A 15,480-nucleotide genomic window follows, 5' to 3' on the forward strand; every position below is an offset into this window, starting at 1 on the left:
TTTCAGCAGCTACCCCCTGTCGAGTTTTCTTAGAAATTCGTTTTTCATTTTTAATAAATTTATTTGACGCGCTACAGAAAAGTTGTCTAATACTTCTTTATAGGTACCCATGAGCTCTACTTCAGAAAAAAGTTTCATTGAAATATATTCACTATTGTAGGAGTTATGGCTGTTTGAAAATTGGACCATTTTTATGGGGTTTTTCTCATTTTGCGATGTCAAGGACCAACTTTTCGAATATTTTTGCGATTTGTACATATTCTCCATCAAAATACGCGTAGTTTGCTTTTTTAAACATTAAAATCGTCCAATCCGTTCAGAAGTTATGACGTTTTAAAGATTCGCATAAAAATTCGAGGAACAATTTCTGGCCTGAAATTAGATTTTCGGTAAGGAATTTTTTTCTCGAAAATGCGTAGGATTTCGGGGGTATGTGTAATGACCAAAAATGATTGTAATTGACTCCCGCAACCAAAAATAATTTTTCCAGAACGATTTGAAATTTTTTAATTTTGTCGAATTTCAGGGGAATCGTCATTCATGGTCAGACATTGTGTTTTCGGTAAAGAATTTTTTCCTCGTAAGTGCGTAGGATTTCAGTGATATGTGTATTCACAAAAAATGATTGTAATTGACCCCCGCAACCGAAAATAATATTTCTAGAGCGATTTGAAATTTTTTAATTTAATTTTTTGATAACTTTTTAACGAAGCCTCAGTCAAGAAATTGATATTCTTGATCTTCGTCTTATTTTAGCCTCTAGAATCTCTCATTAAAATTTTTCCCAGGGATGGCCGAACACCCTCTATATGCATTCGTTTTATGTATTATATTTACGTACTCATTGATACTCATTTTCGAAGGGATTTCAGACCAAAGTCGAGCGTATTTTACCGGTGTTACTTGCTCCTGCGGGTCTCTATCAACGTGAAGATGCAACATAAGTCGACAAAATGATGCACGTAATTCATATGGCACTGTTTCATCTTCCATACACCTAGTGTTTTTATTAGAAAATTTTTAGCATGTAGAACAAAAATCCCAAAATTAAATTCAGCATTAAGATAATGTATGCAACAACTTACTTAAGTATAAGACCGATATCCAAATGTGGGGATAAATTATTTAACGCTAGATACTGTCTGTTTAGACACATGTTGCTAAAAAGATTTAATTGATGTCTGTAATAATCTAATATTGCTGCGTCCTGGACACTGCCTATTTTCGCCCCTCTCGATAATTCATTCAAAGACATTGATTTCTGCGCATAGTATCAAACACGTTAGAAAGTTCGGATGAATTTTGATCATAATACAAAGATGCAAGAATGCTAACCGTTGCATTTTTCCATAGAAGGAAAATTTCAAATTCCTCCACAACGGTGATTCGCGGTTCACCGTTTTCTTGTTTATCGTCAAGTTCTTCCACCTCGACCTGAGTCTTCATCATTCTAAGAAGAATCGCCATATATCAATAAATAAAAATATCATCGATAAGATAATGCATTCGCTTTACCTAGTTTCTAATAATATATCTTTATTCTTTTCGCTCAACACGCTTTTGCAGATCAACTCTTGGGTCACGGCGATCGCTTTCTTATTAGAGATACACAGGTCCGATAAATAATCTAAGAATCTGGATTCCCAATTGTGCATGTTCTTCCTAACAAGGCCCACGAACGTTTCGATCTCGGCTGCTGTGATATGTTTCTCTAACAACTTTCTATTATTGTGCAAGAGCGCGGTAATGGTATCTTCTGCTAGGATGTCGTAACCAATTTGTTTTTGCATAAATGCAAAATGTTTGGCGATATATTCCTGCGTTACAAGACGAAATGATATAAGGTATTTCGTCGGTAGTATTGAAAATGAATTGTATCTTCATGGAAAAAGTGAAACCTGATTTTTCCTGTAGTCTTGTTGAGAAAGCCTCAGTATTCGATAACACAAACGAAACATGTACTTGTATGGCGCATGTCTCGGATCATTCAGTTCCTCTATTCTAAGAAATGGTCCCTCGCCTTCTGCAGACTCTAAGAACGGAGCCTACGAATAAAGTTCTTGAAAACATACACACTTGCGTCAAACGTAAAAGCCTACGACAAATGGCAATACCTGAAGTATTTTAAACAACTGGCCCAGTATGTATTGTTCCCGCAATAATTTCTGTCGGTCCCTCACGGCGTTTGTAACAATTAACTCTAACGCTTCAGATTTGTTTTGTTCGTTCTCTAACCCAGCTATAAAGTACACTATGTCCTGGAGTAAACTGGTCACGGCCCGCCTCTCATTGTGCGAAATCGTACCCTTCTCCAATTTACCGCTTATTGCAGCTAATACCTTGCAAGCATCGTTTGCAAAATCAAGATCTCGCACCTCGACTGGCGATACGGATCTCAGGGCAAACGCTTCTTTGTCCTCTTTGTTGGTAGCACAGCTCACCTTGCAAAGTAATCGCGTTTTAAAATCATATTCTCCTTGATTAGCGAACGCAAAGGGGTACAGAGACTCTGACGGAAGGATACCTTTGACATAACAGGTTTCTCATCGTCCTTATCAATTGGCACGCTCGTCGAATGGACCCAAGTGTTTGTACATATATGGTGCAATCTAACAAAGGATGACTGAGGTACCAAACTGTCGCATCTCGTTAGAGTTGTCGGATCCAATTCGAACAAAGAACTAATTTCGTTACTGTGTGGAACTGATACTAGTCTGTACACTGGTCCTGGCGGATCTGCGAGGCACAGTAACAGTCTATTATATTCACGTTCGGCGTGTACAGCCAACATACAGATCTTCTACAACCACCACATGCATACAAAAAATGGTAAATTTACAGAGATGTACAGTATCTGAGTATAGCATTTTTTATATACATGCCTGAAACGCTGGTGCAGAGCTACACACATATCTATCTTACCATGCTTGCCTTTTGTGGGCTCACGTGGTTCGTCGGTGTCGATCTCGGCCGCCAAATATTGGCCCGTCGCTAAATGCTTGAATCTGAACAGGGAATTCCAGTGACCAGCACCTCCCCTCCACGGGTCATGCTGTACCACCTGCGGAGCAAACGCGATCCTCAAATCTTCTCGTCGAAGAAATCAGGTGAGAAAGCAGAGCCGAAACTCGTTGCATCTTCTCACCTCAACCTCCCACAGAGCCTTGCTACTGGTAGCAGCGGTAGCACTGGTCCTACCAGTGGTCCTCAGGAACACGTGTTGCTTCTTCTTGTACTCGTCCATGGTTAAAAATTTCTCCTGCTCCGCGTGGAACAGTCTGACCACGTCCCCGCCTTTCAGGATCTCCTCCTGGTTCTCCCTGTGCTCCATGAACAGCGTCACCTTCCAGGATGTCGCCGTGTTCACGACATTCACCTCCTTGCAGCCCGGATTGTCGCTCAGCTCGTAGTTAGAAGCCACGTGGAGGCCTTGTCTGCCGGCGTTCACCGGCTCCAGGATCACTTTGTCGCCCACGACGACGCTGTCGCCGTCGCTGCGGAGCTTGTAGAACGGCATTATGTAGAGCCAGGAACCCTCGTTCCCGTTCGCGTCCAGGTAGACCCTCATCGCGTTCTTCTCGAGCAGCGCGGGCAGTCTCTTATTGACGGTCAGGAATTTGTTGGACTTCAGATGCAACAGCTGCAACAGCAGTTTTCGCGTGTTTGCAAAGTTTGTTTTGTCTCTTTCTCGGAGGGACGATGTGCTCTATCTTGGAAAAATTAAGATGGAAGTCTTCCGGTGATAGTTGGAGAACCCGTAGTCCATAATGCATTAACTTTCGACTCTGCCATAATTCCCTGACAAAGTGGCGAGTAATAAGGTGTCCCGATACTCCGACAAAGATCTCCCCCCCCCCCCGGCTGCATTATTGCATCATATTAATTAGACGTCTAATGGCGTTCGGGGGCTCTCGCGTTTCGAAGAGACGAGATCTTTCGCTTCTGTAACGTTGTTCCCCCTTGTTGATGCCAAAGGCACGGGGTGTAATTAATAATTCGATCATATACTTAATACAGTACGCAAATAGGGGGCATTGCCTGGCCATAGATGATACTTTGAGTTTACAAACTCAACCGCATTGCAAGGATGCTTTCCACAACCAAAATAGAGGGTGGAATTTTTAATATTTTATTTTGTTATACTGCGCAGAGGGGAGCATTTCGTCCAGGGTTTGCTAATAGGACTCATCAATAAAGCTTTCTAGCAACAGAACGAAAGGTTCAGTCGAGCGCTTGCGAGAGAAACAAGAGCGTAGCCCTCTGGTGGCGAATACGGGAAATCACGCCACAATACGTTAAAAAGCATTGTGAAATACACGATTCTGGTAAATGTTTAAACCCATTGTTAAGTTTCAGGATGCTGACAACGACGATACCAAACAGGAAGTAGATTCTGTTAATTGGCGATCGCGTATCGTACGTACAGCGGTGCTGTCGCGATAAATCACGAACGCAACGAGGAAGTGAAACGCGTCGGAACGAAAACAAAAATATGGGAAATCAGCTGAGCGGCTCTTTTCGCGTCGAGGCGGAATTATTTCTACGCCTTCGTCGCTCGAGGAACTGGTAGCTTGGTTTCTGCATAAAAGGGAGTGTCCTTGAGGTATAAAGCTGTGCCGATCTTCCGATGCGTGAAGCACAAGGTAAATTGATTCGCCTTGCGTAACGAGGACGGTGTAAAAATATAAAAAAAAAAAGGGGTATCAGAAAAACAAAACAAAAATTTTCCCTCACCTGGACGACGTTGCCGTAGGAGACCACGCTGCCCAGCAGTTTCTTGTTCTCTGTGTCGTTTTGCTTTTTTTCTATTTCGGCGGCGTGCTGGAAAATTAGGCTGCTAAGGTAAACAGGTCTCGCCATAGAAATTTAAGGTAACAAATGAAGAAGGTATAACGATGTGGTTTTGCTCTTCGTTAGACGATTTTCAAAGGATGATCCACAATTTGATGCAAATTCCTTCCAATGGTCCATCCACATTCTCGTGGATTTATTCTCGAATATATTATTTACATTCGCGAAAACAGTAATATCACATTGAATCCAATACTTTTGAGAACGAGTGTACATGTGATTCTCTTCGAGGAAAAAAAAATATTTATGGAAAACAAACAAAAAATTGAATAAATATGCATTCCGATTGCCAAACACATTTTTTTTCCAAAACCGTATTCGTGTCGTGCAACTTCGAGGTATTTTTAACCGTTTCTGACCTCGAATTATAGATCTTTATTCCGCAACACGAGTCCAATTTCAGAAAGAAATGTGTATGCTAATTTATACATACACGTTCGTATACTATTTTCTTCCCGAAGAGGAGTGTTCAAACATTCTATAATAAACTGCTTGTATAATAAAACATACATGAAAAAAAGAATACCAGCCTGAAACAAGCATCGATATATAAATATTTTAGAAGTTTCCTCGTTAAACTTTCCAGATTTCTCCGCCACCTTTACTAGAGAAGACTTAAATGAAAAATGGTCGTTCGTTGAAAATAATTTGTACCAAATAAATTGCGTTTATCACGCTCTCGTATGATTGTTTATCATCCTTCGACATCGTAACGAGCAAAGGTTTTTGCGGCCGTTTCCAACGATGATATATTTTATTAATTCAATTAAATTTGCATTTCGACCCCGAAGCACGGGTACTCGTCAAACGCGATTTTATAAATGTATTGCGGGTTGAAAACAGATAATTAATTACCGGATGTCGAAGCGAACGAGACGTAAATTGCACTCGATATCGTCGCTGGAACCGGACCCGGGGACCTTAATTTATTGTGCAAAAATTTAACGTGTCGATTATAATTGTTCCAATAATTACCGTCCGTACAATGTTTGCCTCGGTTCGAGAACGCGTCGGATTAATTTCTGTCATTTGCACAATAGAGAAATTAAATGTAAAGTAAAATTAAATAGGGAATTAGGTTACGTGAAGTCTTTTGAGCAGTACAGCATCCGTGCCGCTCGCGCTTTGTTTCGCAGCCTTCCAAAATTGCTTCTGGGCGGAATAACGGTTCATGGGGCATATCTTGAACAGGCAATCTGAAATAAATGCGTTAAAGAACCTCGAAACGCTCGAACCGACTCGAGAACTACAGAATATCGGTTGAATGTTAAATCGGAAGATACAACTGGAAATTCAAGATATTACCTCTGAACTTCTTGGGTGGATTCGACAAATCTCCCGCCTCGGGACATACCACGCATCTGTCGTCCACCAATCTGCAAAAAAATAAATTAGGATAAAAGGAACTGTGCAAACAACGTGATTCTTTATCAGAAATCTTCCTACGTTACTTTTGGAAAGTGTTGAAGAATTAACCATGTTGCTATTTCTTTTATTAACAATAATATTTAATAGTTCCTTGATTAAGCAAAGTTTCAGTAACTTCCAACTTCTTCTCAGTTTTCAAGAGCAGTAAAACGTTTGGTTTGAGCTAATTTGTGAGCCAGTCTATTATGATTTTCTATGGAACATTCTCTGACTCGACTGGTAAAAAACAGCTAGCCAGGGAAGTGATTCATAGATTTGCATGAGAAGAGGACGCCAAGAAATCCACTTAACGCCTTAAGAAGAAAATGGCGTGGATAATGAACAGTTGTTTGGTAGATGGTCGTAAAAAAGAATCGTGGGCCAGGTAGAACGAAACCAACGTGCAAATCGATATCGGAGTAACCCAGGTCTTGCCCGGGAATTGTAAAGCCACACACAGCGACGTGGAAAGCTTTCATCTTCCACGATATGAGAACCGTGTGCGGTTCTCCCAAGGGCCTCGCGTTAAACAACCACCACGCCAAGTAATATCTTATTCCCGATAGCAGAGTGCCGCTAAGAACCATAATATATCATACTGAAATGCACGGGATGTTCCCCGAGAGGTCGACGAACTTTTCCAGCGTCGAGAAGTCGATAAAACTACCCCTCGACGAAGAAGTTAACAAATCCCGTCGATCCTCCTGGAACTTCGACACGCAAAATTTAACAAAATTTCACATTTCAAGATCGTTATGCACGCAACAAAGTCACGTAATTTAATTGTACTTTTTATGGAAGAACAATTAATTCTGAGACAATTAACGCGTCCGCGTCGAGCGTAATTGTTTAATAATTGTTTCACGACAGCCGCTTCGGATGAAACAATTTTAATCTAGTGACTTCAACGCGTGGAAAATAGATTCTGTTCAAGTTTCACGCAAATGGACGAGTAAAAGTGCAAATTTCGTAAACTGTTTCTTCGAAAATATCGCGAGGAAAGACTCGACGAATAATTCTTCTTTAAAATAGTTCTAGACTTTTAAAGATGGCGAAACTTTAATATCCGGGAGACTCGAGGCGCCACGGGAGTTGCGAGTTCTACTTTTTTTCGGGGGAATCGCCCAAGGCGGCCTCCATCCTTTCTAGATATGGTACATTTCAAAGAGTAATATATTTTTTTTTTTAACCAGATCCAACGTTGACGATATTAAAAACGGAATTTAATATCTGTGACTCTCGACGTTTAACCTGAATCGGAGCTCTTTTTCGCGAGCACTCTTTTGAAATATTTTTGTGGAAAAAGGTCCAACGAATTGACCTGTATTTATTTTTTAAACGAGAGTATCATCGATTCTCTGAACTATGTATTTTTAAATCTATCGTACGATCGGTAAAAGCGCCTTATTAATGATTTCAAACTGGTTCCTCCGTTCTATCAAATATCGAGTGGTCGTAAAAAATCAAAGAGGTACTTTTTTACTTTTGCACGTCGCTGTGCAGCGGCTGGGAATCAATTCGAACGAGTGGAGCCATAATCGAATTTCATTCCAGCGATAAAAACTCGTTTCCCACCAGAGACAGAGAGCCGTTCGGAATGCAATGGCGGATCGAGCGAACGATAAGATAGGGGAGTCAAATTATTCACCCGTCGAATGAAAAATGGTCGAGATGGGCCTTTTATCTGCACGCGGGGGCCAAAGCTTTTTCGGGACGCTCGATCGTACCCTCTCGACGCCGAGTAACCACAACGCTTGCTGTTGGTCGCTAATAGAATCTAAAGTTTGCTAACGAGATTACGTTTAGGTTTCTCAGCCGCGAACGTAAGCTCTTTTAACTACCTCGGTGGCCAGCCGTCCTGAAAAACGCTGTCAAAAGTGGGCTCAAAATGGTTCAAATTACTCGAAAATATTTAAAACGAAAGCCAAATGGTGTTAAAACAGTCAACTCTACTCAAATGAAATTACGAATATTTTACGACACAATTTATTATTTCGTTGCAATCAGAGACCAATATAACCTGTGTGACCTGGTCTATAATTTAAAAAAATACACACATAAAAAAATACATATTTAAGTTACAGCTGAATTCAAACAAAAAATTCGGAAATGCAGGTTTTAACTTTGAAAAATAAATTAGAAACACAAGTCTCACAGATTGTTATCGAACCTGACAGAAGGTATTTTTTAAATAAAAATGGAGACAGTGGTACTAAACTTTCCCAACACCCACGATGCAAAGCTGACAGAGAAAGAAACGTGTAGTCGACGAGTCGTTGCAACGAATTAATAAATATTGCCTCGAAGAGCTCCAGTGTGGGCATAAAGACGATATTTTATTGGCAATATCAATTTCAACGACCCCATTATAATCGATGCCAAGCGATCACGGTTTCACCGAAGCGTGTGACTCAAAGCTGTCGGGTCACCGGGCAAGAAAGACATCGCGAAACGAGTATCACAAAAGGCAGAATGTTGGGGTAAACGAAAAATATTCCAAGTGAAAAGCTGCAACTACGAGTGTATTCTTTCGCGTGTGCTTTCCCAAGGCTGTGACACTGATCCCTACGATCCAGTAGCTTAATTCCTATACCAAGAAGCGCCTCCAGTTACTCGCGAAGCCATACTTGCCGCCGCCAATCGTCCTGAATGGTAAACATCCGATTCATTTCTGCGTTCGTTGAATCAATCAGCCCAGAAATTGGGTGAAAATCTATTTGATTTAATTGAAGATGCTTGGGCCCTCTGTTTCGTGAATTACATTTCATCCAGGGAAATTGAAGTTGGCTTGAAAAGGGGGAATTCTCGAGTGTTCGTAGGTCTGTGAATTAATTAATACTCGAATTAAGAAAAGGGAATTTGTGAGGCTACCAGATGTTCTCCAAAGTAGATTTTGTGAATGTACTGGGATTGTGTTTATTGAGTTTCCAAGCGATTATGCAATGGGGAGGGTTAACGAAACGGGGGAAAATGGAGCTTGAAACGTTTAGTTTAACCACATAATCGCCTCCATTCGCTAGACACTTCTGACGACGATGTGTCAAGACGATTGGTCGTCTAAGAATATCACACTTTGTACGTCCATCGGGTCTTCAGATACTCGAGAAAGTGTTTCTTCGATCTTGAGAAAAGATATGGAAGTTGTGTATTAAATAATAAATTAATTTGAAGTTAAATTAAATTAAATTGTCAGAACTACGAAACTGCTATTTTGCCATAGGCACACCCTAAGTCTAAGGTTTAGGTTTAGTCACTAAAAAATTAAAAGAAACACTCTTTGGATCTATTAATAAAATGGTCTCAATTTACTTTGTGAAAAAGATATTTGATTTTTAAAAAAATAAAATATTAGGCTCCTGGAAAAAATTGTTTTCCACAGTTTAGCCAAATATATTTACTTAAAATAAACTTTTAGAGTCAGAGGAATTGCTTAGTTGGTGCAACCCTGGTGCTTCGAGTGTCAAAAACATAATCTCTGGTCAGCCCGCTAGACTCGTTCGCATAATCATTAAAAATACACGAAACTCCGTAACCGACGAAACGATTCGAATTTATAAAGGCAAATATAGCTGACTCCAGTGACGTCACTTCCACCATATTGTATACAGCCATGATTGCACGGAGCTGCACTATTATTGATGATGGTCGTTACTATATTAGGCATTAGAAATTAGGGCGGGAGACGATCAATTCGTGCGTGGGAATCGCAGTGGGAACCTCGTTTAGATTCCTGGCGACCAATCGTTGAAAACTCGATTTTTTTTCAAATTAAAATCAGTATTAAAGTCGAGGAACCCATCCACGAACCTTCAACCATAGTCGATGTTATATACAATACATTTGTGTATTTATAAATCAAATCAAATCGTCGAAACAAAAGAATGTTTTGAGATTTTCTGAAAATTTTAAGTCTCAAGATAAAAAATTTTTACCCAAGTAAGACTTTATCAAAGCACGTAACTATAGCATATTGAGTGGCTAGAGTTAAACAGTGAGAAGATCAGCGTAAATATTTAGAGTCGAAGCATTTAGTTCTGAAAATTCGAACCAGACGCGTCTAGCTTGAATCGTAATGATCGAAAAACGCGAGAAGAATAGAAAACTGTAAAGCCAGAACGATTTACGAGACGTCTGAACAAGCGAAACCAGCACGCGAAATGGAACAAGAGCGTTTTCAGGAAGTGGAGGAACCACTTTATGGGAGCTCGAATAGTTTAATTACGAACATCTGTTACCGTCTCTATCGCTACTATACTTCAAACTGTAATATCGTTTTACGAATTTACTGGTTCCCGTTGAAAGGCGTGAAACAAACGTTTCTTTATCAGCCCACCACAAACCACTACCGTTCGATGTACCAGACACTTTACTTTTTGTCACAAATTAAAATTGCAAAATTGTCCTGCCTTAAAAAAATATTTTTATTACGGTGTATTTATTTGTAGCACAGAAATTGAAACGACAGATACTCGAAGAAATATACCAATTTGTTGATGGAGGCTTTTAAAAAGTTATTAACAATTAAATTAAAAAATTTCAAATCGTCCTGGAAAAATTATTTTCGTTTGCGGGGGTCATTACAATCATTTTTGGTCATTACACGTACCCCCGAAATCCTACCCACTTTCTAGAAAAAAATTCAGGAAAGTGGACAAATTTTTCGTCGAAATTAAAAAATTTCAAATCATTCTAAAAAAAATATTTTTGACTGCAGGGATCAATTCCAATCATTTTTGGTGAAGAGACATACCCCCAAATTCCTACCCACTTTCTAGAAAAAAATTCAGGAAAGTGGACAAATTTTCGTCGAAATTAAAAAATTTCAAATCATTCTAAAAAAAATATTTTTAATTGCAGGGGTCAAATACACTCATTTTTGGTGAAGAGACATACCCCCGAAATCCTGCGCATTTTCGAGAAAAAAATTCAGTACTGACGGAACTTTCAACGTTAATAACTGTTTACGAAGCCTCAGTCAAGAAATTGATATTCTTGATTTTCGTCTTATTTTGGCCTCTAGAATCTCTCATTAAAATTTTTCCCAGGGTTGACCGAACACCCTGTATAATGCAAAGAAAATAAACTTAATAAAGAAAATTCATTCTCTTATAAAATGACCATGGTAAATTTGCAAAAATCAAGTCGAGTAAATTGCGTAGAATTTCTATTAGAAATAACGATTTTGGCCACTCCTGGTAGTTCTAACGTTATACACGAAAATTGCATATTCGATAATTTATCTGAAAATGAATCCCCAAAGTCGCCAACTGTTACGATCATGAAAATGACAAGTATCCTTGGACCGTACCGTTAACTCCCGAAACGCAATTAAACACATTCGCCGTGCGTTTAATCGCCAAAGTTTCGCATCGACGTATCGATGGAGCCCCTACTAAAATTGGAAATTGCATTTTGCCCGAAGGGTTGGCAATGATCAACGAAATGTTGCTGCCACCATGGCTATCTCCGATACCCGTGGGACCGCGTACACTTTGAACCGCAACCCGTCATGCTTCCTGCTGATCGATAAATCAGCGTCACACGCCCTCGATAATTTTATTAATAACGTCGCAGAATGGTTAGTTATTAGCGTACGCGTCGAACGCCATGATTGGTTGCGCGAAAGAGAGAGAGAGAAAAAAAGAAAAGTCTCACGAGTAGCTAACTTTGTGATAGAGAGACTCGACATTGACGTAACGGTAGCAATCTAATCTCGTTAATTAAGTACAGACTCGCGCGACGATCGTACGATACGCTCGAAACGCGTCCGACCGACAAAGGGAGTCGAGTCTTTTCACGATCGTCCGGTCGAAAAAAGCATTATCGCCATCGAAAGGGAGGGAAGATTAGGGGTAAAAAGGTGGCTCGTTGGAAAACGATGAAAATCGAGGGAATTTCACGACGTTCGATATCGCGTGGGCAGGACGTTGTTCTCTGTATTAATTACATCCCTTTCATTCGCAGCTGTGTGCACCTGCAGCTGCAGCCAGCACGCTGTTATGGAGAATGACAAGCGCCCGGTGCAATCGGGATGCTGCCCGGAGAACAGGAATTAGTGGATACTCCGTTCGCCAGACCGGAGATTTACTTTGACGAGCTGGTACCGGCACAGATTATGTCTTGCCGTCGCTGTACCAACCATAAACGCTCTCGTTCCGCCATCAATCTGCTGATTGCTTCGCGAACTCGTCTCGTTTCGCGCCATTTTTCTTTTACGGGACCCATTAAGCAAAGACTTCGGTATTAATGATAAATTCATTGTGGATCTTTAGGCAAATTCATATTTTTATTAATAGAATTAACGAAATGGGAATTTTTAGGGGGTGTTTCAACCCCTAAATATGATAATTCGTATCCTGCTTTATGTATAAAGTATTTTTGCATATGAAGTGCATTCTGTAGTCTTTTGAGAATTAAAAGTTCCCAAAAATAAATGAACATTTGCAGTCTAATTATAAGAGAAATCATCAACCCTTCAGTGGTCCTCTATTTTATTATAATATAAATATTAATGAAAATAAACTGTCGAGGAAAACAAACATTCTCTTCCTGAATAAAACGTTTTGAGTCCGCCATTTTACTATACACTGACGGTCTTCGAAACGAAAATGATATATACAAACAAAAATATAAATATAAATAAGAATGAAAGGAAACATTCCTCCTTCAGTTTCTAAATAAATAAGGACGTCTTTGGTAGAAAAAGACCTAAAGAACGTCTGAGAATTCAAAATGAAGGCTCCTTGTGAGCATCTATGAAGAAATTTAAACAAAATAGAACAGTGTAAATTTGAAAAATTATTTGCAATTTGGCTTTGTGCATTGCTGAAGAGCCAAACCACTAGATTCGATCAAATTTACGAAATGATCTGACGTCCCATTGCGTGAGAAGGTAGATTAGAAACCGACGAACTTCTCTATTGGATTCTGCGAAAGAAAAATGCACGGAATCTCGATGGATGTGACCTCGATTGTCGAATGCAACTGCATTGTGTCGACAAGTGGAAGAGATGGTCGCGTGGCCACAGTTGCCGTGTCTTCGAATTCAGACAAAAGCGTATGATTGCCATCGACGTCTATATCAAAGGTCAAGCATGAGCCACAGTTGGTAATGCATTGCATAACCGAGGCTCTTTCTCGTTCTAGTTTCCCCGATTATTGCAAGAATTATCAGACCCATTATACTTGCAATTACTCACACATTTATTTCCATCGATGAAGCCTAATTTTCTACAGACGCAACTCAAAATAATTATTGAAATAACAAATGAAATTTCTGTGCTTGAGATTTCCCTATTATTCAGATAAAATAACGAGACCTTTTAAAACTCAACAGAACTGTTTCTATTCAGAATATAATTTACAAGGAAATTCTATAAAGATTTTGATATAAATAGAAGTACGGGAACGTTTGTTCAAATTTCAGAACCTTCTTTTGTTCTCTGAATTTTAAAATTTGTTTTTAATTTGGTTACTCAACATTTTGATAGTAACAAACAAAAATCGAAAGAAATATTGGACTGAGGTGTGTACCATCGTCGCGATAAGTCATACGCGTACTTGCTTAGTCTTTGCTACTTAAACTCAGAGTACTTTATCTTTGACTAACGCCGCAGAGGAGAGATAATACCTGGTCTTGCGTCAAACGGTTCGTCGGGATTTTATTTAAGAGCCCATTCATGCCAGGCGAATGCTACCGAAGTGGGCAAACTGTGCCTGACCTATTTTTTTCAGCGAACCGAATGGAACTTGGCAATTAATGGCTTCCCAACGCGACCAAGTAATTCGCAAATTCGATTTTTCTTTCGAAAGTTCGGCGAACCGACTCTCCAAAAAACGCTGAACGAACCACGCCAATCTTGTTATCGAGAATTTATTTCTGCTCCTAGAAAGCTATTTTTAAATTAACAGTAGAATCAGTGATGAATTTCAAGTTACAAGGAACTCCCAATTAAAAAAAGACTTTGATGCATTGTTTATAAATCTTAGTAATTTTGAGAACAAATTTTTCCCTGTGTTTATGTTAGAATTAAAAGGAGGCCAATTCTAAAAATGATTTATTCGTAAACGTACTTAAAAAATTAAAATTAAATCCTTGATTAGGGGCAAATAAAAAGTTTCGAGTAAAAGATTTTTTGCTGGTTTGGCTCTGTAATAGAAAACGGTAATAGAATAAGGGTGTTTTATGCGTTTGGTCAGCGAGCATCCAATTACTACTGAATACGTAAACGTGTTGCTTAAAAAGAAATTGAAATTAAATCCTGAATTAGTGGCTCTGTGAAAAAGCCCAGTAATTACCGCGGCTGTGTATCAGAGCTTGGGGAACCATGTATGTATGAAAAGCACAAAATATTAAGTTAAACGTGGAAGGAAATCTCCGCTTATTTATTAGCAACGAGAGCTTTGCAAACATTTACGTTTCGACCACTGCTTTTCCTTCAAGCGCACATTCCATGCGAAATGAAAAAAGAAAAACTGGAAAATTAGGATTTAACGTCGTATTTATACAATGTGAGGGAGTAGAAAATATCTTTACAGTTTAAAATGTGTTTTAAAATATTAAGATCATTATATTCCTCTGTTACAATTTAAATAAATATGAATTAAATTAAAATGGAATTCAAAATTATCGAAGGATGAGTAAATTCATTCGTTTTTTTTTATTTAACGATTGCAAATAACGTAGTGGGTCGTTCGACTACTCCAAAGACTGTTTCATAACGCCTGCCTTTTCCTCAATAAATTTTCTTTATTGCCTCGACCGTCGCTCACACGATTTTACTATTTTTATGAGGAAACTGCAAGAAAACAAGTCGATTATAACACGAGTATAAGAATACATCTCTTTTTTAACATAAAACACAGTATTTGGTATACATACTAACGGGGAATACAAGAGTATTCGACAGAGATTTCTATTCAAAAATAAAAATATTCTTTCATCATTCAGTAAGCAAATTTTTCTCCTAAAATTAATACTTAACTTTCATCGCGAATATTAACACACATTTCCCAACACGAAACGTAATATACTTATACAGGGTGTTCGGCAAACAACGCGTATTTTGATGGGCAATATGTAGAAATTCCAAAAATATTCGAAAAGTTGTTCTTTAACCTCGTAAACTTAGAAAAACCCTATAAAAATGGTCCAATTTTCAAACTGCCATAACTCCTACAATAGTGAATATATTTCAATGAAACTTTTTTCTAAAGTAGAGC

The 15,480-nt window shown here is 39.0% G+C and overlaps 1 protein-coding gene across 5 annotated transcripts in view; it reads right to left on the minus strand.

Moving 5' to 3' along the window:
* Positions 1–15,480, minus strand: part of LOC143341310 (inositol 1,4,5-trisphosphate receptor-like) — a 52,996-nt gene that overhangs the window by 15,621 nt on the left and 21,895 nt on the right. For 3 of the 5 annotated variants that reach the window (XM_076764155.1, XM_076764158.1, XM_076764159.1), the window contains exons 3-14: positions 6,157–6,227; positions 5,935–6,047; positions 4,735–4,821; positions 3,146–3,640; positions 2,923–3,061; positions 2,525–2,736; positions 2,115–2,441; positions 1,899–2,045; positions 1,516–1,817; positions 1,336–1,450; positions 1,086–1,261; positions 842–997 (exon numbers count right to left, since the gene is read on the minus strand). In XM_076764155.1, the coding sequence (XP_076620270.1) occupies positions 842–997; positions 1,086–1,261; positions 1,336–1,450; positions 1,516–1,817; positions 1,899–2,045; positions 2,115–2,441; positions 2,525–2,736; positions 2,923–3,061; positions 3,146–3,640; positions 4,735–4,821; positions 5,935–6,047; positions 6,157–6,227 (2,340 nt within the window). The remainder of the gene's footprint in view (positions 1–841; positions 998–1,085; positions 1,262–1,335; positions 1,451–1,515; positions 1,818–1,898; positions 2,046–2,114; positions 2,442–2,524; positions 2,737–2,922; positions 3,062–3,145; positions 3,641–4,734; positions 4,822–5,934; positions 6,048–6,156; positions 6,228–15,480) is intronic. The other 2 variants (XM_076764157.1, XM_076764156.1) reach the window with 2 other exon arrangements.

This window comes from Colletes latitarsis, chromosome 4 (genome assembly GCF_051014445.1).
Source record: "Colletes latitarsis isolate SP2378_abdomen chromosome 4, iyColLati1, whole genome shotgun sequence".
Taxonomy (NCBI): domain Eukaryota; kingdom Metazoa; phylum Arthropoda; class Insecta; order Hymenoptera; family Colletidae; genus Colletes; species Colletes latitarsis.